General features: G+C 41.7%; 1 protein-coding gene across 1 annotated transcript; it reads right to left on the bottom strand.

The window, feature by feature from the left end:
- Positions 1-1,135: 1,135 nt before the first annotated feature.
- On the bottom strand, positions 1,136-21,068 carry tmem91 (transmembrane protein 91). The gene is made up of 4 exons (XM_028574347.1): positions 20,781-21,068; positions 10,591-12,206; positions 5,844-5,990; positions 1,136-1,545 (listed from the first exon to the last, which is right to left on the bottom strand). Exons 2-4 carry the CDS (start codon positions 11,029-11,031, stop codon positions 1,390-1,392), a joined length of 744 nt encoding a protein of 247 aa, XP_028430148.1. The 5' UTR covers positions 11,032-12,206; positions 20,781-21,068; the 3' UTR covers positions 1,136-1,389.
- Between the last annotated feature and the right edge of the window lie 6,345 nt (positions 21,069-27,413).

Here is a 27,413-nt window from a genome sequence, read left to right as displayed (position 1 = left end):
CCATAGTGGCCGCGGCAGCTCGGGCGCTCGAAACGGCAAGGTCCATCAGGATTTAGCTGCTGCCGCTTCCTTGCTGCGGCCTCTTTTCTCTCTTCTGCTTCTCATTATCCACCCTTTGTTATTGTGTCCAGTGTATTTACAACATCTGCATTTTGTTGCCACAGTTTTGTTTTTTGACTTCAGTAACGTTTAACACGTGATGATTGAAGACTACAGCACAAGACGTAAAGGATGGCAGGTAACTGAAGTCTTCGGGTGAATAAACTAATCACATTCACAGACTGTATCTTCTATAATGGAGTGATACTGTATAACTTCTTTTTCAATAATTTTCCCTAACGTGCCAGGAATGTCCTCTGAGCTGAATTATGTCCTAATCCAATAAGAAGTGACTATAATCTATAGAGCTCAACACTGACCGGCCAATTTTTGAACCGCTCTGGTTCCAAAAGTGATTATTTTCCCTGTTAAATGCTTATTTGATTAGGGTTAAAAAAAACAACATTTTGAAATCTGATAAAAAGGCAAAAGGTATAACACTGTGTACACAAACGATCATAGCCTTAAGTGGGAGCAGCAAAAACGTCACTGTTAAGCTTAGGATTGTGGGTAGCGTAGTACTTCTCCGTGACTTCGCGAATAAAACCTGTTTTTCTTAAAACAAGGTTGATTTCATTTGGACTTCTATCTTCGACAGGAACAGAAACTTTCGTTTCCCAACCTCACAGCTTCCTGGCCAGTCTACATCGGATGGTTTACACATTACGGCTAATTATTAAAAATCCTTTTTGGAGAAAATGAACGGGGTATTACTCTGCAACAATATAGTGATATCGTGACTTCGCGTAAACGTAACACGCCACTTTTCTAAAGCCAAGTGGCGAGTTATATGTACGCATTTTGAGCTGTCCGCGTGTATGTCTACGCCAACGAATGGGACGCGTGTACGTCTACGCCACGCGAACGGGGTTGGGTTTAGGAAAAGAAGAAAGCGATGGCTGGGATTAGGAAACGTGACACGCAGGACACGATCCCTGGCCTCCTGGGTGAAAGTCCTGTGTTTGACCCATCCACCACCCCAACTGATCTCCCTACGCAATCGCAAGGTAATGTAAGTCAATGGAGGCCAAACGGCGTTGATAAACACGCTAAAAAGTGATTATGCGTCTTGTTAACGCGCCAAAATGGCATACGAATTGATCAGTCTGCTGCTGAGCTCTATACACCAGCTCTCCAGTTGTTTTCACTGTCTTTTTCCATCTCGCTGTAGATAAAACATGACGACAGACAAAGACTGTGATTATTTCACATTTACAGGTGATACGTTGTGTTGATAATATGACATGTATGAGGTCTGTTTTTTTTTGTGTGTGTGTGCATGAGTTGCTTTTATGATGGCTTTCCAGACAGGTAGGAAATCAACGCAGCGATGGCACAGATGTACGTTATGATTCCGAACACGATGGAGAGCACTGAGAGCCACAGAGCCTGGCGAGACGCGGCGTTGGCGCCCTGGAAATCCCCCTGAGCCGAGGCCTTGTTGGTCTGGAGGAGAAAGGAGAGGGAAATGAGGATTAGACGGGGGCGGGGGGGGAAAATAAGAGGAGAGAGGGGCATTCATCATCAATTGTCACTGTTCTCCCTGACCTCCACTTTCCTCTTCCACTCATTCCTATCACACGCTAAGCCCCACCGGGGGCGGAAGAAGTATTCAGATCCTTAAGTAAAAGTAGGCTACTAATACCACACTGTTAAAATAGTCTGTTACAACTAAAAGTCTTGCATTGAAAATGTTACTTAAGTAAAAGAATTTAAGTATCATCAGGAAAATGTACAGTCCTTAAAAGTATGCAATGCAGAAACATCCTCCCATTGTAGAAAGTGGAAAGGATCCAAACAGGTGTGTGTTTAATGGTCTAATTATTTCAGCTGGACTTGTAGGCCCTTATATTGTTGGCTAGTTTCATTTATAATAAAACATTAGATTTTATAAATTACATGTGTTTTGTGTGCACAAATCTTAAAGGTCCCATGACATGCTTCTTTTTGGATGCTTTTATAGGCCTTAGTGGTCCCCAAATACTGTATCTGAAGTCTCTTTTATATAGACCTTAGTGGTCCCCTAATACTGTATCTGAAGTCTCTTTTATATAGACCTTAGTGGTCCCCTAATACTGTATCTGAAGTCTCTTTTATATAGACCTTAGTGGTCCAATAATACTGTATCTGAAGTCTCTTTTATATAGACCTTAGTGGTCCCCTAATACTGTATCTGAAGTCTCTTTTATATAGACCTTAGTGGTCCCCTAATACTGTATCTGAAGTCTCTTTTATATAGACCTTAGTGGTCCCCTAATACTGTATCTGAAGTCTCTTTTATATAGACCTTAGTGGTCCACTAATACTGTATCTGAAGTCTCTTTTATATAGACCTTAGTGGTCCCCTAATACTGTATCTGAAGTCTCTTTTATATAGACCTTAGTGGTCCCCTAATACTGTATCTGAAGTCTCTTTTATATAGACCTTAGTGGTCCCCTAATACTGTATCTGAAGTCTCTTTTATATAGACCTTAGTGGTCCCCTAATACTGTATCTGAAGTCTCTTTTATATAGACCTTAGTGGTCCCCTAATACTGTATCTGAAGTCTCTTTCCTGAAATTCAGCCTTGGTGCAGAATTACAGCCACTAGAGCCAGTCACACAATGAGCTTTCCTTAGGATGTGCCATTTCTGTGTCTGTAGCTTTAAATGCTATTGAGGAGGAGAGAGGGGGGGCAAGGTGGATGTTGGGGGTGTAGCCTTGACCAACTGCTACTTTGCTCATTTGAAAGCCATGACATCTCTCTCTTTCTCATGGGTGGGCCAAATTCTCTGGGGGGGCAAAGCAGAGAAAGGGGAGGTAACCTTGCTCCTTATAACCTCATAAGGAGAAGATTCCAGATCGGCCCATCTGAGCTTTCATTTTCTCAAAGGCAGAGCAGGATACCCAGGGCTCGGTTTATACCTATCACCATTTCTAGCCACTGGGGGACCATAGGCAGGCTGGGGGAACGCATATTAATGTTAAAAAAAACTCATAAAGTGAAATTTCCATGCCATGGGACCTTTAATGTGTAAAGTAACTAGTAACTAAAGCTGTCAGAGGAATGTAGTGGTTTAAAAAGTAAAATATTTCTCTCTGAAATGTAGCGGAGTAGAAAGTGGCATGAAAAGTAAAGACTCAAGTAAAGTACAAGTACCTCAACATTTGTACTTAAGTAGAGTACTGGAGTAAATGTACTTAGTTACATTCCACCATGAAGCCCACATTATGTTCCGTCTCTGAATCACACCCTGCGTTTGTGCCTCGATCATCACTTTCTCCTCCTTCCAACCCCCTACACCCCCCCACACACACACACTCTGAGGTCCTTATCTTTGACTCTGACCTCTGTTTCAGGTAGTACTCAACCATATTGGAATTGTATCACCTTGGGGCTTCTTGTTAGGACTCTAATTAAACCCTAACGAAGGCCATTGATCTGATCAAAAGGCCCTTGCTGCCAGTTAGCTTTACAAAAGCGTTAATGGGACCCCCTGCCCCTGCAGTGCTGGAAGGATGCCTTTATAAACTAGGGGCCTCTAGCGACTAGAGATAGAGATGTTTGGGGCTTTTCCACACTGTCAGTGTAATGTTGACTGATGGGATAGTTTAAGCAGTCATAGCGTCCCCCTTTTTCCCCCCTTTGGCCTGCTCCATATTTCCACCAGCTTTGAGGACTGATCAGACACTGATTTTGGACTGCTAGAGAAGAGAAAATATATGAGCTAGCATTGGAACTATGACTATTATAAAACAGGGATTACATATCGAGACACCTGCCTACTGATGGAAACCACAGAATAAAGGGAAATATAGTGTTAATGACAAAACAATTATACTGTTATTAACCATATCTTTCCCATTATTCTCGGGTTTACATCAGTAGGCCGGTGTCTAGATCAGGGGGCTCCAGCCATCATTTTGGATTGTTGTTAAATAAATTTTTAAATATGAAGTTGGATCTGCTACACGCACTTGTTTCTGTTTTTTTTTTTTTTTTTTTTTTTTGCCCTGATTGTTTCCTTTTGAATTGTGGTTCAAATGTACTAACATACTCTGTCAACCTGAAAAACCCCAACACAAAAAGAAAAAACATTCTTTGTTGAGTATATCTCTAATGTTTTTTTTTTTTTTTTTTTTTTTTGCAAATGTAGACAATAAATTGTGTTTTCTATATTAGTGATTAGTCAACTAATGGTCGTTTTGGTCTTAGTCGGCTAAGATTTCTTTAGTTCATTAATCATTATTTATGCTTTTTCATGCTGAATCTATGTATGTAATATTTCCATGAAACTTATGAGCAGGCCCAAACGGAATCTGCTATTTTTTTTTTTTTTTACAGTTTTCAATGGTGAACCAGAATGAAAAAAAAATTTTATCTGCAGATTTTTTTTGTTTTTATAGTTTTGCAGATCTTTCGATTAAATCAACTAATCGATTAGTTGACAAAATGATATGAGTGTTAGCCGACTAAGAATTTCTTTAATCAAATCACAGCTCTATTTGTTTTAAACATCTAAATGAAGCTTATGTATGAATTATGGGACAGAGAGACTGTGATTCTAAAATGTAAATGTAAAAAAAAAAATCCTCGATGCATATTGGACAGCTCTGTGCTGTTTGAAAGCTCTTGTGGCATAATCTTTCAAATCTAGGTGTAATCCTCCCTGTCTCAACTCTAACCCAACTCCATGCTAGCCTTTGCCTCTGCCTCGCGAGTGGATGATATAGCCCCCTATGGATATAGCCCTGTGGATCGGTCTTCCGTGGATGAGCCCGCAACTCAACCAGTGCTAAAGTATCCAGTCACTTCTTCTTTAGGGAGTTTAACTGTGTAGGACCGCCAGAGGATAACAGTAAGGTATGTGAAGGCTACTCTGCCTGTACTGTATTGTGTCGTTATATGAGATGTATGGATTAAAATAATCAATTCATAACCCGCTACAGAGCTGCAGGCGCAGTTCTATTTCTATAACAGCTTGTTACTGTTGTCAAGTTGTTGTTCCCTCATGGTTTTCTCTTGTTATGGCCAATAATGCTTTAGGGCTTGTTAATGCGATTTATTTATTTTTGTTAAACATGTTTATAACATGAATCATCACACTAAAGTAAGGAAATAACTTGAGTCTTGTTTTACATGACAGTTGACGTCAATGAACACGTTCTGTGGCCGAGTATTGATTGAAACTGTCGGGCAGTGTTGTTGATCTGTATATTGTTGAAAACTTAAAACGATTGAAAAGAATTGTGAAATATTCGGCCTCATGTTATACGAGCAGAGCTAAACTATGTTTTGGGGAAATATTAGATTCCTGACCACTTTTACAGTCTATAGGCCTTAGGTTAGGAGAGATGCGCTATAGCACAGCCAGGTATGGTGGTAATGGAGAGTCCAAAGCGCTCTTCTTTTGGGCAGAACCAAGGAGAGCGATTGCGGATAGATCCTACCTTTGCACCGAAACTTTTTACAATGCAACAACATATAAATAGCATCAAGCTATTACAATCTTTATTATGTAAGCACATATAATATATATAATATTTTAAAGTATATTAGCCAGTCATTTGTATTAGGTTAAACAGGGATTTGATAACGTTTTTAATTTAAGGCCCACCCAAAATTGGTCCGGCCCATCCAAAACTGGAATCCTGGCGCCGTGCCTGGTGCGTACATGTGTATCTCTGTCTGTGTGCGTGCGTCTTTCTGTCTGTGTGTGTGTGTCTGTCTGTGTGTGTGTTTATGTGTGTGCATGTGTGTACCTTCTGTGAAAGGTAGAAGGCAGCAATGCCCAGGGGCCAGAAGCAGCAGAGCATGGAGAAGAAGGCGAGACCCAGGTAGTCCTGAGGGATCATCAGAGGGAAGTTGCTCTCACTGTCTGTATCACTGAAGTCATCAATAGACGAGTCCTGGGGTTCAGACAGGTTGAGTTCAGGTTATATTAACATTCCCAAAAAAACTAACTCTAATGGTATCTGTTTATGCAGGTAGTTTTGCTTTTGTTTGCCCGGGTTTTAACATTTTTGCCTCCACACAATGAATTAGAGATTGATTTTTCCAGCAATTGAACATCATATTTACGTAAAAAAAAAAAAAAAATCTAGAGCAACATCTTTACATAAAAAATGTCCCCATAACTCTAGACACTCCACAGAACACACTGCAAACCTTTTTACATTTTACATATTTTATTCAAAGCAGTTCAGAGATCTATGAGCTATCCAGAGTAACTGGGACACTGATTCCCGGAAAGACATGCTGAATATATGATACATTTTTAAAATGTGATTTTTTTTTTTAAATGCCTTTCAACTTTGTGGCAGCCCATTGCTCTTCATCTGAATCGTGTAGAGTTATATTAATACTGTGAGTTTGGCCACTTGCTTGTATCACTTTTATTGAGGTAAAACAAAGCAAAGTCAAAACTATGTGCATAGTTAGATACCACTATAAGGATAAGTGAGAAATGTATTTTTTTGTAACTGGACTCATAGTCATAGTGTTGAGTATTATTTATTTTAAAAGTTGCATTAAACATACAAAGATAATATGCTCTAGCACTAAGTCGCTGTTTAATGGAAGCATTCAAAATGTGATTTTTGTTTGGTTTGTTGCGTTCATGTCCTCCACAACAACTGTAAAACTTTGCTGGTGCCTGTAAGACAATGTGACTGAATGGGGTTAGTGTGGATGTGCACTAGCTCTGCTGACCGCAGGCCATTCGTGACTCACGCATCTTTTTTGAAACAGCTGCATATTCAACCTGACTTCCTCTCTCACTCCGACCCTGTCATATTACTCTGCTTGTTTTATTTTGTGCGTGAAATAATTGTGCATTTTTCTTTCCAAAAATGCACCCGTAACATTTGAGAAAATGCTTAAAAGACCTGCACCCTTTAAAAAAAATTAATAAAAAATATAAAAAATAATAAAAATAATTAATTATAAAAAAAATCTTTCTCTGATTTTAACCATTAAAGAAGAGCACATTATCATTACACACAGTACTTTAAAGATTAGTTCACAAGGTGATTTTCATTTTCCTGTTGTCATTCACTCCATAGGCCTGTTCTCTCTGATTTTTCCTGTCTGGAATTATTCTCATATATATCAGGAGCAGTGGTGGAACAAGTATTCAGATCCTTTACTAAATTAAAAGTTACAAGTTAAAGTCCTGCATTAAAAATGGTACTTAAGTAAAAGTATGGAAGTGTCATCAGGAAAATGTACTTAAAGTATTAAAAGTAAAAGTTCTCATTGCAGATAAATCCTCCCATTTTAGAAAGTGGAAAGGATCCAAACAGTTGTGTGTTTAATGGTCCAATCATTTCAGCTGGACTTATAGACCCTTATATTGTTGGCTACTTTCATTTATAATAAAACAATGCATTGTATAAGTAAAAAGTACAATATTTCTCTCTGAAATGTAGCGGAGTAGAAGTAGAAAGTGGCGGGAAAAGAAAAGACTCAAATAAAGTACGAGTACCTCAACATTTGTACTTCAGTACAGTAGTTGAGTAAATGTACTTAGCTACATTCCACCATTGATCAGGAGTGATCTTTCTGGAGCATTTCTTTGTCGACAGTGAAATGTCGAATTGAGCCAAAAGCCAGACGGACTTCGCTAGTTTAAGGCCGACGCAGTTGTCAGTTTCCCGTCCAGCGCCCGCGTCGTTTAAATAGCAAATGCACCTGCGCCCATCTTTTCTGGTCTTACAGGGAGGTGTGTTCAGGTGCATTCTTGGCGTATTGCTATCTTGAGGCAGTGGGAAGTGATCGTGCCATTGACCAACAAAAACCTGGTCTAAAGTCAATAGAGCAGCATGTCATTGTTATTTTAACAGTGAATTAGTAAAATGCACCTAGGCTTATGCACAGCACGCGCACACTATGCTTGTTACACACACACACAACACACAACACACAACACACAACACACAGGGAAGCGCAGCAGCACACAAACATGCAAAAGATTACAAATTAAAATATTACGGTGCAAATCCGCTATCATAATAGCAATGCGCCGAGGTCCAAAGGCGCCTGGCTTTTAAATGGAATGGGAGATGACCCTCTGATTGGTTTATTGCATGTTACGCCCAAAACACACCTATGAATTAATGAAGACACTAAGTACAACCCTTTTGAACCATGCGCCCGGCGCACGGACCCTTTTTTTCCGCCGTCAAACTAGCAAAAGTGGATTTGGACACGCCCTAAACGCACCTGCGCCATGCGCTTCACGCCGCGCGCTTAGATCGTTAAAATAGGGCCCACTGTGTTAATATGTAAAGTCACTCAGGACTCCGAAGGTCTTCTCTCCTGCCTTGGCATCGTATCGTATTGATTAGCTCCACAGAATGACGCGATGAAGCCGTTTTGGGCTCCAGATTGAGTCGTCTGACTAAAGTGTTTGAAGTGAAACAAAGGAGAAGGAGATGCTGTGGTGTGACTCTTTGAGGTCACTGCAAAGTTTTATTCCCAGAGGCTTGCGGCTGTGCTTCCCTGAACTACTGCCAGCATTCACAATGAGCTTGGTATTTCATGTACTGTTCTTTTGTCCTTGTGGAGCAAACGCCTCTTGATTTGAATGGTTTGCGGTACTTCGGTACTACTGTTTGTCCACTGGCTTGTGATCTAATTAGTCTGGATCAACGGAAGTACATTTCCAGGATAAAGCTTGACATCAAAATGTCACAAATGGCAACAAATTGAAGATGGTTTTGAAAAGAAGAGAATTTGGATAGTGCAACGAGGCAGGCCTGCTTGGATCGTTCTATGAATGATTGTAAAGATTAACAAAGAATATGTTTACAGCATTCCCTCTCTAACTGGGAGGTTTTGGGACCGATTGGTGGGATTGCTGTGGACGAAGCACACATGGACACATGGACACACTGGTAAGAGCCAAAGAGGTTTAACCATGTATCCAGCTAATAGCTCACGTTACTGTATTGTGTCAACAGTTAACTTCATTTAATATTGTAAGTGGCGTTTTCTTTTTCGGGTTGCAAATGTTCCACCGAAACAAGTTCCTTCCCGAGACTATTTAGTCGCTGCGTCCGGAGCTTAGCGCCGTCCAAGACGATTGGTTTAAAGAAATGCAAACAAACCCAAGTGGTTTTTTTTTCTACTATCCCAAAATGCATCCGTGGTGTAGCCAGACCTTACTCCACAGCGCTGTGGAGATAGAGCTGGCAACGTGAGACTAAATCGAAGAAATAATTGTCAAACAGCCTTTAGCCTTTTAGCTCACAGAGGGTAGTTAGACCTTTTGATACAACCTTGCGGAGAGACTTTTGATAATAATCTAAACAACCAGCGGCTACTTACTCGTGCCATTTACAGCATATACGTTCTCATTTCCCCAAAACATCAAATGACCCCTGTAGTGAGTCTTAAAGCTAATTTACATTTCACTCTAGGGTGGGCTTTGCTCAGTGATCTATGAAATAGAACTGGCATCCTCCATCGGTGCTGTAGTGTCCTGACCCGCACCGCAGCAGGAGAACAGCTTTATGTAATCTGCCTGTTTGACAGCAAGCATTCAAGTGCTGCCTACCTTTGAAATACATTTCTCATATGTCTGTGTTTTTTTCCCCAGAATCTGTACTGAGAATATGAATCTCTCTTGCTTTTTATGCAAAACTTCATCAAACGAAAAAAAAGAACAAAAAAAAAGGATGTGGTATAAATTAGATGGAGAGATATGATGATTATTTACGTGTAGAGATGAAACCATTAGCCAGTGAATTGATTAGTCAATTGACAGAAATGAATCTGCGACTATTTTGATAATTCGTCTAATCTTTTCAGTCATTTATCCATCCTTAATGCCAACCTATTCAAAACAAGACACTTGAAGATGTCCGCTTGGACATTATACCGGTAGTTTTTCACTATTTCCTGACGCCTAATATGCCTAATAGGCAAGACAATAATCGGTAGTTTCAACCATATTTATGTGTTACTAGTCTTTCTCTTGAACATCTGCAGAAAGGGAAATGGTTGCACTGCTTTCCTATTAGGACTCGGTTAAAAAAATCGATTCTCCAATAAAAAAAAATAAAATCCTAAAATTCATAAATAATAATAATAATAATAATTTATATATGCCTTTTAACCATGGATGTACAAGTAAAAAGTACTTAAAAAAAGGTTTTGTGGTCAATTCTTAATGTAAACATTAACCTGGTGCATTATTGAAAAAATATTTGAGGGTTGATTTATGCTTGTACAATGTACAGCTTAAGTTCTCTAAAAATCTCTTTTATAATCAAGCCAAATTTGTAATGTAACTGAACTTTCCCTAACCTAATTGATATTGAATTGGAAATGTAATCGAATCGGGAATCAAATAAAGTACTAAGCGCATATGTATAAATCATTGGCGATGCCCAGCCCTATTTCCTACATGAAATTGACATAATTTTGTTTGAAACGAATGCTTGATTTTACAATTTTGAATTTCAGAATGTGGTCCACATCACGTCAGTGGGATGGATGTCTTACGTCAGAGTCGGGAAGCAGGTCATCCTCATCGTCCACGCTGTACGCCTCGCTGCGGAAGTCCTGCGTCTCGGCCAGCAGCTTCCTCTCCAGGGTGGAGCCGGGCCGAATGTCCACAAAGGTGGTCTCCAGGTAGTCTTTGCTGAGCAGGGAGTCTGAGTGTCCCCAGATGGGGGCCGCCGGGTAGAAGGACTCCAGTGTGCGAGGTAAGGAGCAAGGGTCCAGTAGCTGCTGCTGCTGAAGCTCTGGAGGATGTCCACAATAGCTCCTCCATGCTAACGGAGGGTAGGCCCTGTCCTCCTCACACCTAACCAAGACGCCCTTAAACGTCCCGCCGGGGGCCTGTCCGGTCGCGGGTCCCAGCCCCATCCCCGGAGCTGATGAACGGCTGTTATTGGGGCCTTCTCCCAAAAGAGGGTGCTCCACCTCATCTAAATTCTCCATCCCTCTCTTTTAATACCAACAAGAAGCCACTACATCAACAACCAAAATGTAATCTTCAAATCAATGTGCGGAGCATCTCCCTAAAGAGCGCCCGATGGGTTTATGCAAAGGCAGCTGCTTTGGTGGCTTTAGTGTTTCAGTGATAATCCATCTTTAATCCTGTTCCTTAATTTTCATGTTATTATAGGCCTTGGTCAAGAGGCCAACAACACACGCCAGGTTTATAAAATATCCAGTGGTAGCTTTCCCCAGTGTGCTATGTATGGGATGTGCTGAAACTGTGTAAGGGGATTCAAGATCCTTTTTTTTCCCTCACGTCATAAGCTATTTGTTTCAGGGCTGTGATGACCGCCCCGCGTCTTTCATTTCACATGATTGAATGCGTCAGTGTTCATGAATATGCTAATGCTGGCTACTTTCTCTCTCATACAATATGGAAATGTCAATTCCGATGATGGAGGACCTTGATTAGCCCCAGACAGGCTAATGAAAACACTGTGCAATGGGATTTTCAGTGTGATTTGCCCTCAGCGACTCATGGAAAATGTCTCTTGCAATCACATGTTAAGTCTTAATCTAAGCACAATGTCATGTTATTAGCATGAAAGCTCGGGATGTCAATCTTTCCCTGCAACCGTTCTGGATGGAAATGGCCAATGAGTTGAGAAATGATTGTAAGGAGAAAAACAAAAATGACTTTCAGTCTGTTGTGACATACAGCCGTGTGTTGTTGTTTTTTTTGCACTGGCTTTTACAGGCCAAAGGCAGCCCGCCTTCAAATGACTGGAGTGACGCACAGCGGGGTGTTTGCAGCTTGAAAATGCACAACCTCCGGCAGCAGTCAAACTAGTGGCGCAATGAACGGATTGGGGCCATATTTGAGGGCAGTTAATCTGTAAAAGCAATGAGGCTCCAGAAATAGAATCCTATGGTGCACACCGGCAGGTCAGCCGGCCCGCCAACATGCCTGTCCTCTATTGTTGCTGCAGGAAGCGATAATGAAGAAATCAAAGTCCTCCGCTGTTGATTTATGGCCGTGGGTCTGTTGCTTGCCGCGGCAGCGCTCCTTTGGGACATGTATTTTCAATGTACCCCGTCCACCTTAAGAGGGTTCCATTCGGGGACAGACGAGGAGTCAGCCGGCTCTTTGTCCAGTGTGACAAGGACGATGAGGTCTGTTAAGAGAAGAAAAAGGTCACACAAAATATTTAGACTTCACAGCTTAACTCCAGTTTGGACCAGAGAGGTATTATTCCTCACACACACATGCTTGCCTTCTAGGGCTGCACGATACGAGGAAAATATGTGATATGCGATAACGCTGTTGAATGTCACAATTGCGATAAATAAACAGTAGGCTACATGTTGGAGAATAGCGCGGACACGCACCTCACACCGCGCGCACCACCCGGAGAAAAAAGTGAGAGAAAGAAAAAGGAGAGTTTGCAGTTCGGACGATGACTATCCGGTTGAGATTGTGTGTGTGTGTGTGTGTGTGTGTGTGTGTGTGTGTGTGTGCGTCCTCGAGATCTGACCACACACAAACACGCGTAAGCAGAGCTACCCACACCCATGTTTCTACTGTTGCTTAATTAAATATAACATCAAAAGAGAGAAGTTGTCTGAGTCGTGTTTTAAACAGACACACCTTGGACGAAGTTGGGAACCAGAATCAGCTTTAAATCCAGTCCTAATCTAGTCCTCACTAACACGGGCCCAATTATAGTAACTACATGAAAACTTCACGGTTGTTGCATGAAATGTGGTTTGTGTTTAGCCTACATCATCATTTTCTATCATGTGAAACAAGACCCAGCCTAGTGGTGAATCTGCAGACAGATGCTTAACAGTGTGCTCCTCAGCAGTAAGCTCCCCCTGCTGCTCACAAGGTGCCTCTGCACCCCCTTTGGTTTCAGACCCTCCCCCCAGCCTTTGGGCCACGCCTCCTCATTTACATTGACATGTGTCAAGTCCAAATGAAAAGGCAATGTTAAATTGAAATTCAAAAGCCAAATATTAAATGAAAATTAAAATCCAATGTTAAATTGAAATTCAAAAGCCAAATGAAAATTAAAATCCAATGTTAAATTGAAATTCAAAAGCCAAATAATAAATGAAAATTAAAATCCAATGTTAAATTGAAATTCAAAAGCCAAATATTAAATGAAAATTAAAAGCCAATGATAAATTGAAATTCAAAAGCCAAATATTAAACTAACAAATACTCGCTTTGTTTTCCCCTTTGGACTTTCAATTTCTCTTTGGACTTTCAATTTGAATTATGAATAAATATTTCCTCCATAGTGCACAGCGCGCACACACTATGCTTGTTACACACACGCAGCGAAGCGCAGCAGCACACAAACATGCAAATAAAAATGTTACGGTGCTAATCCGCCATCATAATAGCAATGCACCGAGGTACAAACGCACCTGGCTTTAAAAGGGAATGGGAGATGACCCTCTGATTGGTTTATTGCATGTTACGCCCAAAACACACCTATTAATTAATGAAGACACTAAGTACAACCCTTTTGAACCATGCGCCTGGCGCACGGACCCTTTTGTTTGCCGTCAAACGAGCAAAAGTGGATTTGGACACGCCCTAAACGCACCTGCGCCATGCGCTTCACGCTGTGCGCTTAGATCGTTAAAATAGGGCCCTAAATGTCAGTACAGCGATCACACAGTACAGCCGTTAGCATTTAGCTGTATTTATGTATTCTGCAATGACTTTACAATCATAACATCAAACAAGTTACTTTTTTATCTTATTTTTACAGGGATAGTTACAGCTTAAAAGGATAACGTCAATCCATTGGCCAGTTGTTCAAATGGCACCCTAAAAATTGAATAAAACAACATATCACTGTTTTAAAATTGTTTACAACAGAGACAAAGAAATATGGAAATGAGAACAACTAAATGGTGAATTTAGGTGTATTAAATTACAGAGAGCCAGAGCAGACACAAAGCAGGGGCGGAGCCAGACATTGTAAACATTCGGCCCAAACCTAGAGAGGGTCCAGGGGCATGCTCCAGTTACGGCAGCTTTATGCACTATTTTTCAAGCCATTTGATAATGGAAATCCTAAAATCTGTACATGATTTGGGAAAACATGATAGTTGCCAAGGGAAAGAATCATCCTGTAGAGCTGACATCCTGTTTTGTATCTAACTGTTCTCCAACTGTCTTCATCTTTCTGAAACCAGAACACAGCAGATGTTGAGAGGATGACTCATTTGTGCTGAAATTAGAAACGTCAGACAATTTTTGCCCCCTTTTAACCTTAAAAAAATTGTCTGACGTTTCTATTTTTTGGCTTTTATTGCCTTGATTGATAGGACAGATTAAGACAGGAAAGTGGGAGAGAGATTGGGAATGACATGCAGCAAATGGCCGCAGGTCAGAAGGGAACCCGCGGCTGCTGCGACAAGGACTCCGTACACGGCGTACCCTAACTCTGAGCTAACCAGGCGCCCCCTGACGTTTCTATTTTTTAAGTCACATAACAGCGTTACTAATGATATAGAACGAATAGCGAGATTTCCTCAGTAATAGAACTTTGCTCCATTGATGGACCGGTCCAGTTAGAGAGACTGAGATGAAAAAAGTTATTTTAAGAACCTAAAAGATTTGGGGCTTTTGAGATAACATTTGGGGCTGTAGCCCCACAAAAAGAAGGTTTAATCAGCTGAGACTCAGCAGAGTATTCACTCCTTGGCTGCAATGCAGTTTCTTTGTTTGCTGACTGAAACATTACAACTAGGGGTTAAGCGTCTTGCACTGGGACACATTGGTTGATGTATCGCAGTGGGAATCTAACCCAGGTCTCCCACACCAAAGGCATGTGTCATATCCACTGCGCCATCACCATCACACAACGAAGAAGAAGAGATTGAACTGTTTTCATATTGGCATTTTCCATTTTGCAATTCAGGCCTTTCAGTGTTGATGGAGATCTTTATAAATAGGCCCTGTGTAGTGTGGCTACATTATATTGACATGTAAATTATGTTGTCAGATTTGCCCAGCTTAGTGTATACAGTATGTGTTAGCAGTGCTGACCTATCTAGCATGTACCCTGCCTCTCATCTAATGCATGCTGGGATAGGCTCCAGCCCCCAGTGACCCTGCACAGGATAAGCTGCTTAGAAAATGGATGAATGGTTGGTCATATGCACCTGATTGCCCCATAACACGGAAGTGATAAGTGACTTAAAACATTACCTAGTGGTAAACTCACATAAGACTGACTTCCTGTGTCCTAAACTAGAACCGCAAAGATGAATCGATTTGTTGTCAACTATTGAATTAATTGCTAACTATTTTGATAATCAATTTTAACCGATTTGAGTCATTTGTCATGGACAAAAATTGTCCAAATTGTCTGATGTCAGCTTGTTAAATGTGACTATTTTCTTGTTTCTTCTCTCCTCTGTGACAGTAAACTGAATATCTTTGAGTTGAGGACAAAACAAGACATTTGAGGACGTCATCTTGGGCTTTGGGAAACTCTGATCCACATTTCTCACGTGTTCGTGTTCTGACATTATAGAGACCAAACAAGTAATCCATTAATCTAGAAAATAATCAACAGATTAATCAACAATGAAAATAATCCTTAGTTGCAGCTCTATTCCAAACTGAGGAGATCTAAAATTAGCACTTAACTGAGAGGTGGAGAAATGCTGCTGTGAGCTGACAACTGAGAAGAGATGAAAAACGTCTCTGTTCAGGGTCTTTTCATTCCCTGTGGAATTGGAAACAGTCATTTCAACAAACGACATAATATCTCATCAGTAAGTATTCATTCTGCATGGCAGAGTGCTTCACAGGCTCCAGATCAATTCAATGACTTGTTATTGCAAGCTTTGCTGCACAGCACCGAGGAGAAAAAAAAAACGGGAATAATTGGGTGTCTTTGGGCTGGCGTGGTGCTGAGGGCTGCATTCTGCTCTGCGCGCTGACACTGCTTCGCCGTGGAACCCCCCCCCCACCTTCACCCGCTCTTTATGGAGGGCTCGTACCTCTCACACCGAACACGCTGAGTGATCGTTCAACACACTGACGTCAGCCACCGCTCTGAGCAAACTGCCTCCCCCTCATAACACACACACACACACACACACACACACACACATCTGGACATATGGTGCATACTGCACACACGCACTCATGCTCACTAATATTGGTAGCACTTCAGCAGCCTTCCCTTTCTCTTCCACCCCCCACCCCCCCCTCCCCACCCCTCCCTCCCAATCGCTGCAGCTTCATTCCCGGAGAGATGCACTCAGCTTTATTACAGCCCACCCTCCCTCCTGCACCTCTGCCCATCCACCATAAAAAAGACTTCTGTCAGCTGTGTTATAAGCCGGCCTACTCTTCTGATTCTGCAACGCTCATAAAACATCCAGTCAGGTAGAGGGAAGGTTGCAAGGACGCCGCTGCAAATCACCGCCGACACTTTTACAAGAGCGGCTCTTCTCTCCCTCCCTATCTCTCTCTCTCTCTCCTTTTCTAGTCTGGTGCTTTGTCATACACATACCCAACCACACATTTACTCAGCTCCCTCCGTTACTTCTACCCCTCTTCTTTTTCGCTTTTGATCTGACTCCTTCCGTTCTTCATAATCCAGCCAATACTTTCAGCAAAAGCCACTGTACCAAACTTAAAACCTGTCTTTCTCTCGACATTTTCTGCTTGCTGCGCGAAAAGAAAGCTTGTTCTTAAGACGTGGAAATGTGCAACCAAAGTGGAAAAAGTGCTTTAAACCCCGTCGCAAAAAAGCAGAGAACTGTTGCTGCTGACTCTTACATAGATTTTCAGCAACTCTGCAGTCTTTTTGACACACACACCGCCTCTCAAGCACGTACACACTGATGTACAGAGCTGGAAGTGTTTCTGTAATATTTCAGCTGATACAGATTAAGGCGATGCAGATACAGAGAACACACTGGAAGAAAAGAAATGGCATAGTGGCTGTAGGAAATTGGTGCTGCAAACGCCTGTAGGCTCTAATAAAAAAGGACGTCTTGAATAACAGCGATGTCAGGCTGATAAGACCAGAGCAGGCTTCGAGATATGCCAAACACAAATTTTTAAAAACCCAAGTGGTGCTATTGATTGTATTTCCGAACCCTTTTCTCACTATATCTCCCTCCTTGATCTGTGTGGAATGACTGACAACAGCAGAGAGGAAACTGAAAAGAAAAGATAAGCGAGAAAAAAAAAAAGGCAGCGGTGTGAAGCGCGTTGCACAGCTCGTGAAGCCCAAAGTAACATCATGTTCCTATGGAAACAAATTCACCATGGAGTGGAGTGCTCACTGCAGGGTAAATGAAGCAGAGGCTAATTTGCCATTTCAGTACTGTTCCTCGGCTTGGCTTGATAATAACTGGATGGGATAATTCCAACGTAGCCCTGCCTTTCAGTAAGGATGTGTCGATGGTCACATTAGACTGCAAAGGATGGATCATTTCCACAGAATAATAATAACACATGAGAGCAGTCACACCGGGCGCTGAACCCCTCTGTGCAGAATGTGTGTGTGACAGTGTGAGCTCATATATCAGTCCACGGTATGCCCTGCTCTAACCTCAGACACACACACACACACACACACACACACACACACACACACACAAAACTGCTCACACAGCTGGTGCTTGTGTGTAATGAGGCCCGAGGAAAGAGAAGTTACCCATCTGCAATGTGTTGAAAATGGCTCCAGCATCTCTGCAGAGCGTGTTGTATGTTGTACTCAGTGTTCTGTTATGTGCATCTGTGATCATCATGGGACACACTGTACAGAGACTCGCTATATCTCACAATGTTGTGTTGGTCGTGTAGTCATGTGTGTGTGCGTGTGCGTGCGCGTGTGTGTGCGTGCGTGTGTCACGTGTGCTTCAGTATCTTCTACAGCTGCTGTTTGCAGTACTCTCCAGGGTTCCCATGGATGGATGTGAATGCTTGTATGTGGATGTTGACCATGTCATACACGGGTACTTACATAAACACTGGTTGTATACACGTGTACATTTCCGTTGGGAGGGTTTCATGTTTTACACATTGCTAAGGTCTGATGACGCTGATTTACAACAAAGTGCATGGTAAAACACCGAAACACAGGTGGTTATTAATATTTATCCATTCAGTCATTCAATATTACATATTGGGCCTTTAAGTAATAACATTAAGAAGATTTTGCTGTTGTCACTTTCAACACAATGTTAAAAAGCTCTGCCCAGAGTTGCCGTCGCTAAATGATGACTAATTCTAAATAAAAAAAATAAAAATAAACTTAGACATTTTTTGTACAGCCAGAAATGACTGATTATGATGTGTTGTACAACGGGCAGTGTGCAATTTTGTTGGCCAGTGGCAGTCTCTGCATGCAACATGAGCATGTCCATGCAGAGTGATGCAGCAGTCTGTGTCTCTGTACTTTATGTATGTGTGTATGTATGTATGTACAGTATGTATGTATGTATGTATGTATGCACTATGTTGTGTTGTGTTGAATTCTTTAAACAGCAGATATTGTTTGTTTGTCCGAGACAAATTTCCTTTGGGACAATAAAATCCATCTTAATCTCTTATCCCCCCCCATATTCTTGACTTGAGTGAAACTTATATTCATGCAATAAACTCTTTATAAAAAATGGTGGCTTACACCAGCCTGTTATTGTTTGAATATATATTGAATATATATATATGGTAAAGCCTGTGAAAATGTATGTGAACACTGAGAACTGCCCCAATTTTAAAAAGAGGCTAAACAGACAGTACAATGCAGGAACAATGCAAAGCCTGATGTCATCTGGTCTGTTATTTGTGTAATGACCTGTCTGTGTGTGTGTGGGTGTGTGTGTGTGTGTGTGTGTGTGTGTGTGTGTGTGTGTGTGTGTGTGTGTGTTTTTAGGGCTGTGCTCGATTAAAGAAATTCTTAGTCGACTGACACTCATTCAATTGTATCGACTAATCGATTAGTTGATTTAATCGACAGATCTGTAAATCTGAGTGTCTCCGCAACGAGTCATGCAAAAGCACCACTTTAATTCTTGTGTTTACCAGAGATGTGCTCGTACGTTTCTTGGAAATAAGTCATTCAGCATGAAAAAAGCATCAAACATGACTAATCGACTTAAGAAATCTAAATAGATAAGACCAAAACGACCGATTAATCGACCAATCGACTAAGAGGGAGCAGCCCTAGTGTGTGTGTGTGCGTGTGTTTAATTAATCCATTAGCCTCTCACAGATCTTTACATGAGCGATGATCTATTATACATACACACACACACACACACACACACAAACACATAGGTCATTAAACAAGTAGAGCACAGTCAGCGGAGAAAAGAGCTGCTCTTAATCAGGAATGCGTGTCTCTTTTTTCTACACTGTCCCCTGATATACATTTTACATTTCACACGTGATCTCACAAATCACATTCAATCACGTTTCAGGAATGCTGCTTGAGCGTGCACCGATTTTATATTCCTGCACTCCAGGCTTGTGCTACAGCAGGAAATAGCAATAGCAACATAAACAATGGAGCAGAGCTGTGTGTGTGTGTGTGTGTGTGTGTGTGTGTGTGTGTGTGTGTGTGTGTGAGCGGGTTGCTCTGCTGCTGTTGGGGTTCCACTCCAAAGCAGCATATCCTTTATTGTACTGTACATATTCATAAATATACACAGAGAAAATGAATCTTCAGTTTTATAAAATAATGAACTGAGGAGCTCTCACTTCTGCACTGTACAGCAGGTGCTATCATGTCCTCTTTTTCAATATTACAGTAATATAAAATGCATCTCACTCGCAAAGACACCTATTTAGATTATTGACTTCAGAAACACAACCATAATGAATAAATCTCAAACATTAGCCTTGAATCAATAATTAAACGGTTTCATGTCAAAACAGAGATCCCCTTAAAGGAGCAGGGTGTAGGATTTAAGGAGATCTATTGGCAGAAATGGAATATAATATTCATAACTTTCTTTTTTTTCATTAGATGTATAATCACCTGAAACTGTGAACTGAAAAAAAGTGTTGTGTTTTCGTTAGCTTAGAATTTCCTTTGAATCTGTATTTGTCTTGTCTGTTGTGTTTGCATTTGAGCTGCTACCTTATCTTATCTTACAGTATTTGAGATGAGGACTGTAGGCACTCTCCACCCAAAAAAGATTTTCATAAAAAAAGAATATTTAAAGAACTATAAGAGATGACAACGCACAATAACAGCAATACTCTCCTAAATAATATTAAGAAGAAGAAGAAGAAATGGAAGAAGAAGAATAGTGTGCTTGGTTGTAGCAATTAGACTAATCAATAAAGTTCATTTTAATGATATATATATATATATATATATATATATATATATATATATATATATATATATATATATATATATATATATATATATATATATATATATATATATATATATATAATCTGTAGGCTATTGTTATGGAACAGGAAGACTAGAGGTTTTATGAAGGTAACAGCATTGCTTTCACGTTTCATATTTTTGTTTTATGTGAATGTCATCATTACGATTTGCGAATGCTGTTTCACAAAGGAGGAGGGGGTGTGGGTGGGGTTGGGGTGGGGGGGGGGGGGGAACAATAACAAAAACATTTATAATATGCAACGTTAGCAATAAAATGTCAAAGATTAGTCAAAGAAACAAAAACAGTCAGAGCACAGGGTTTCCTATGGGTTCCTTTAACTAATTCCTCACCTTTACGTTGGGAACGGATCCGTCCTGTCCTGTCCTGTCCTCAGGTCTGTCCTGTCCTCAGGTCTGTCCTGTCCTGTCCTGTCCTCGACTCGAGTCCTCTGAGAAGACACGGGGAATCCCGTTTATACCATCCACACACGGCTGACTGCTCCACACTGATCCACTGGTTTGCTTGGGCATGTGCAAAATGTGTGTGTGTGTGTGCGTGTGTGTGGATTGTGGATGTATCCTACACGTGTTTAGGTGAGAGAGGGAATGCGCGCGTTGAGTCACAGAGAGTCAAACGTCCGTCCGTCGAGGGGCGCTGATGCGGCGGTGAATGCATGCGGATGCCCCCCCCTGTCTCGAACTCCACCTGTGCAGCGGTGGTGTGGGTGCTGGTGGTGGTGTGCATGCTCTGTCAGAGAGTCCCCTTCCCCCTGCACAGCATCGTGCTCGGCTCGCTCTCTGTCCCCGCAGACAGGACAAGGTATCTAATTAATCCTTGTCGCGGCTGCGCTGCGTCTTACACGGTGTCAACTTTCTTCTGCCACTCTCAGCTTTTCCCCGACTTCGCAAACACAGCTCTCTCTCTCTCTCTCTCTCTCTCTCTCTCTCTCTCTCTCTCTCTCTCTCCCTCCCTTTTGCCTTTCCTCAATTCTACTACATTATTACGGCGGAGATACTGGGTCCTAAAGCCTACTGAGGCATGTGTGTGTTGTATTTCAATAACTCTAAGGTCTTCATAAGGATAGAAAGAAAAAACACCCACATGCAAAGTGAGGACATTTTGCCTTTTCTTACTTCCTTAAGAGGATTAGTAGGGTCAGGGCTTGACTTTGGGTTGGAATCAGGATTGGGGTTAAGACTTCAGCAGGGGGATGTAAGGTGAGCCTCTGCAACAATTGTGTTCATTGGGATGCAAGTGGATCCCTAGGATTCTGGGCAAAGCTGCACACGCAGTATCCGCAGTGTGCACCAAGGCGCAAGTATGAGATGATAATCTCACTGATGCTGCTGTATGAGGCAGACTCAGGGGTGGGGGGGAGGTGTGTTGTGGGCTGTTGGTGTGGTATACCAGAGTGGAGGCAGTGAGATGCGTCTGCCCCTCTCATGTCTGCTTCAATCTATGACCCACTTTAGCTGCCCGGGCCAGCCCAAATTAAGATCTCCACATCAGAAATAGACTCAAGATGCAAAAAACAATCATCCCCGCTTTGGGCTTCATGCTCATTTTGCCTCTTTTCAGATTGGGGGAGAGGCGGGATAAACCTCAGGCATCACTGGACACCAGCAATCAATGAAATCCACAGGGCTTACGCTGAGTATTTAATGAGGTGCACTGCTCTTAGCTAGAATCCCCCCCCTCCCTCAGAAACGCTTTAACCTTTGGGCTGTTTTTTTGTTGTTGTTGTTGTTGTTTTTTTTGTTCTTTCCAGCCGGTCAGCACAGCCACAAAGCTGCCCATGTGATGGCCCATTTGCCTTTGGCTGTCAGAGTGACAAGCGGCCTCTCAGTCCATCGTGAAGCAGGGATCGATACACTCTCCTTAGTCTGTGCACATCCTCCCACTCCATATTGCATCTCTTCATTTTCTTTCCTCCTTCCTTCTCTCTCACCCTCTCTCTTCCGGCTATTGCCCTCCCCCACCCCCAGCGTAAAAGAGGACATTGAAAGAGATAGGAGGATTGATTTGGCAAAGTGAAATGAGGGCACTGATGATGTTGCTCAGGGTGATACCGATGTCCGATGTATGGCTTTGTTAATGTCAGACTGGTATTGATCGTTGGGAACACAAAAACAATGTTGTGCACCTCTGATATGATTTTGAGGTTTGACCAAAAACACATAAAAACCTGCAGTACAATTTCACTTTCATGGTTCCAGTGTCGTTCCAACTTCCAAATGTAATGTTTTGTACTACTTTGGCAACATGTTATGTTGTCAGTTAATGGAGCAGACAAATAAAACACCGTTTTGCTTAAGACAAAATAGAAAGGGTGTCAGCTAATGATATTAAAGACAGAACCATAAATGTGTACGTGCGTAGAGGTGCACCTACTGTCAGAAGAAAATGTTGCCAAAGATTTCAACAAAAGAAGGACTGAAAAAATCAAACAGTCTTTCATTTTTGATAAATTCATTTATTAATTTACCAGGTACAGTGGACATATAGTAAAGGACCTTTTTGGTTTTACATTTTTGTTTGAATATGTAATAAATCATAGGGCCCCAAACCAATTAAAATTTCCCCAAAGCCCCTCAAGTTGTACTTATTTTCTCAAGGCTTAATTATTTTATTATTTTGATTAGGTCTTTGAGCATTAAAGATGCTTTGGGGGAAAATGGTGACTTTCAATCCAACAACATTCCTCAACGTGCTAATAAGGATGCAAAGGCAATACTGTCCTTTGTTTTCCTCATTACTTGACGTCCTGGTAATAAATAACCATTTCTGCACACGGTGTCAACACAACGTTTAAAGCTTCCCATCAAAAAGCGACGCTTGGTCAGGTGCCTTTGGTGTTTATTGCTGACGCAAAAAGTCTCCTTTGGCGTCCAGCCCTTTGGCGTCACTTTGTGACGCTCTTGGGTCGGACATGGGGCACAGGAACGGGACAGTTAGGTTTAGGGAAAGATGGTGGGTGGGGTTACAAAAGGTATGTTTCAGTGCCACAAGGGACAAGAATGGGACACAAATGGGATTATGTTGATTGGATAGCCATGTCAGCTGTAAAGCAAGTTTCCATCCACTTGTCAATCGAATTATCTGAAGTTCGGTAAAAAAAACTCATGCGAATAAAGCTTGTGTAAGTGTGTTTCCATACAACAGCTTTAAAGTGAATTAAAAACCTGTGCGTAATGACGTAACGTGCTGTTTTGCGATTAAATTGGTATATCAAATTGATTTGAGACATTTTAAGGTGTTTCCATTCATTTTCGCACTGAATCGCACAACATTCAAGCAAAGTTTTGCGAAACTAGACAAAAGTAGTTGTTAATATTAGAAGCCAAGGAAGCTCCGATGGGCCTTTGGCCGAGGATCTGATCCAGTTCATCTGTGAGACAACTCTCTTTTTTGAGACATGTATCGCAGTTAGAGCGCCTTCCATTTACTCCAGAGGACGTCTCACGGCTTGTCGTAACCTTTGTTGGTCATTTCCTTCGCGAGTTCCTGATAAATTATGGCATTTCTTAGATTTTTGCTATCTAAAATAGCCGTTATATTGTGCTCGTAAATTAAATAAAAAAAGTGTCTTGTCTCCTCGTTCGTCCACATCTGTCTTTGTTGACACCTGTCATGTGTGCAAACAGAGCGGAAATACTGGACGGAAATGAACTAAAACTTCTTCTTCTTCGTTTTGTGGCGGATGCAACCATAAAATGACCTAAAACTTGTGTTTTAGGTCATTTTATTCATTCATCAAATCGCAATTCATTAATTTAATTCGGCAAATAACGTTTCCATCAGTGTTTTATCGCATAAGCCGTATATCGATCAAGAGAAAATAGAGAGAGACCGAAAGTATTTACTTTGAGTCGATATTCATGAAATTCTGTCAAATTTTACTGTTTCCATAAGGCATTTTTCATTCGATATCACTTAATTTGGATAAAAACGTGTGGATGGAAACATAGCTACTAAAGCATACTGTATTTCCTGCTTCGGTCCCCTACAGGTTGGAAGCGAAATTGTCCATTAAATTACATTATGCAAGTTAGCCAGATCGGTTAGCGGATCTGTAGTTCGAATGAGACATAATGAGACATTACGACAGCGGTAATGGACAATTCCGCTTCCAACCTGTAGGAGGACCGAAGCGGGAAAAGTGCTTTAGTGTTCTTTAATGCTATCTCACTGTTTACTGAGTAGAGCATCAACGTCCTTCTAGGTGACTGGGTCAGCGTTGCTGTTAGGGCGTCCGCCATCACTCATCATTGCTCATTACGCTACAGCGCTCTTTTATATACAGGTGAAATAATGTGAATGGGTTGAAAAAGTGCTGATAGTTTGTTCCTCCCAATTCAGTAGTTTAGCATACTCAGTAGAGTATGTGACCCTCTTATAAGCCATAGTTTTGGTCCCTATTTTTGAGATGGAGGGTCTTTTTCCTTACCTTGCACGGCAGCATGTGACAGCAAAAACACGAAAGGTGGAGCAGTATATGTGTGTGTCCCACATGCTTTCAAGATGGCGCGTGAATATGGAGCATCTACCCCAGTTCATACAAACGCAAATGTTAAATTTCAAGCCAATAGGAATACTTGGAATTTATGGTGGTGGTAAATATTCATGAAAAGGACAAGTTTGTGAACGGGCAACACAGATTTTGATAATGAACAACTAAAAACGTTACGCACTGGGCCTTTAAGAAAACATCTGGCGCGTCAGGTTAACTTTTTCCTTCTTGTCTCAAAATAATCTGCAGTAATTAGCTGTTGTGAAGGCCTTAATCATCCATCACTGTCCAAAGAAGGAAAAGTCTGAGTCCTGTGTGTGTGTGTGTATGCGTGTGGACGTGCATGTGTTGCATGCCACTGTCTGATGTTGACGGACGTGTCACTAGGTAAGAATAGACCCTTATCTCCTTTCCCGTCAATCATCTTCTATAAGCCGATTAGAGAATAATGAGCCAACCGGGGATTGAGATTGAGACTTGAAACGAACACCTTGCAATGCATATACAGTATACAGCAGGGTTTTCAGCAAAACGCTGCTTGAAATTAAGTTCAATTACAACATTCTTGATGAGATGGAAAAAAAAAAGCTGCAGGCAAATAGAGCAAAGGCTTCATAGTAAGCAGAAAGCTTGTGTTTTCCCCCTTTTGGAGCGATGTGGCTGCAACAGCTCTACATGAATGGCCACCTCAGGAGGGGGAATAGGAGGGTGTAGTATTAGCAGAACGCCTGAGGTGGTAAGTAGCTCAATAGGGAAAACACAGCTAATCCAATACTCACTGAGGAGGGGAAACACAATCACTTTGGAGCTCTAAAACATAATTATTGCTAGAAAGTGTGGCTGTCTTATAACATAACATTTCATTTATTCAATTCAGTTATGAAAAATGTGTGCTGAAGTGTCCGGGGGTGCTCTTCTCTCGAGCCTGCGCAGTTGTTTGTTGTTGCTGTGAAACAGGCCCGAGGGACATATCAATATTATAGCAAGATGTGATCTATTATCTCTGTTACAGACAAGGGCTAACAAGAGACCCTGTTTGTGTGCCAAGCACTTTGGGGCGAAATACAAATGCAGCAGCTCAATCTCCCGTCTGGGCGGCACACAGCTGATGAGGGCTGGTTTGTGTGAGCCGCGCGTGCTAAAGTACGGCTGGGGTTTACGCGCCTCTACAGAGGAAATGCAGCCTTTGTACTCTGTCCTTCCCCGAAAGACAATAGATGGAGGAAGTGTGTGTGTGTGTGTGTGTGTGTGTGTGTGTGTGTGTGTGTGGGGGGGGGGCGACTCTTTCATCTTTTCCTTTAATGTTCTCCCTCCACTCTTGAGTGATCTATCTTACATAAGGGAAGAAATGCAAAGGGATGCGAGGACAATCAAAATGGAGAGAGCTCAGCGTGAGATACACAAATACGCCCCCGCACATTCACATGTCAGGCATCACCACAAACCCACACACATGCAGGCACGTTTACATAAACACACACACACACACACACACACACACACACACACACACACACACACACACACACACACACACACACACACACACACACACACACACACACACACACACACAGTTTGAATATGGATGCATGGTTCAGTGATCATGGGTGCCTGAAAAACTGTCATCATTTACAGCTTTGGTTTTCTATATTTGGAGCGCTGGTCTGTATGAATTAACAGGAGAGAGACCTTAGGGAAGACAGAGAGAGAGAGAGAGAAAGAGAGAGAGACAGACAGAGAAAAAAAGAGAGAGAGAGAGAGAGAGAGAGAAAGAAAGAGAGAGAGATAGAGAGAGAGAGAGAGGGGAGGGCCAAGGTTTTCTCAGAAGGAGAGAGATGAATGTACCAGTAAATTGATTAGGGTGTGAGGGGGATAAAAAGTGATGTTCTGTTGAGGAGGAGAGTTTGGGGACCATCAAGTCAAAACGGCAGCTTGTTGTGATGTCCACACTTCCGGCGGGATCACGATTTCATCACCATGACGCCTGAGAGACACCTGTGAACCAAGGACAGCATCCATGGCAGAAACAGAAGTGTCTATCAAATGATTCTGTATTGCCTGAGAGGAAAAGAAGAGGCTGGCTTTAAGGTTGTCACACCTTACAACTACATTACAATCCTAGCTACATCATGATTGATGCTAATGCAGTTGCAATGTGATTATACAATATGAGATGGTTATTTTCAACAAACAAAACTAGAGTATCTAACTGAAAGGCTTGTGATGTTCCCTGGTGCTATTTTGCAGTTTCAGAAAACAATTCTGCCACAGACCAGGAAAAACCTAGTCTAAAGTCAGTAGCGCGTTATTCAGATGCTATTTTAGGGGCGCATGCTTGGCCATAATGTAGCGTGTGCACAACGCGCATACACTTTGCTTCTCTCATCTACACAGCAGTTTCCATTTTTGCAAACCATACATAATTACAAGGAAAAATGTTACTGAAAATGTGCTTCAGGTGTTTGGATCG

This window comes from Perca flavescens, chromosome 3 (genome assembly GCF_004354835.1).
Source record: "Perca flavescens isolate YP-PL-M2 chromosome 3, PFLA_1.0, whole genome shotgun sequence".
NCBI classification, from domain to species: Eukaryota; Metazoa; Chordata; class Actinopteri; order Perciformes; family Percidae; genus Perca; species Perca flavescens.
The sequence above is the reverse complement of the archived record's forward strand: the minus strand, read 5'-3'. Positions and strand labels throughout refer to the sequence as shown.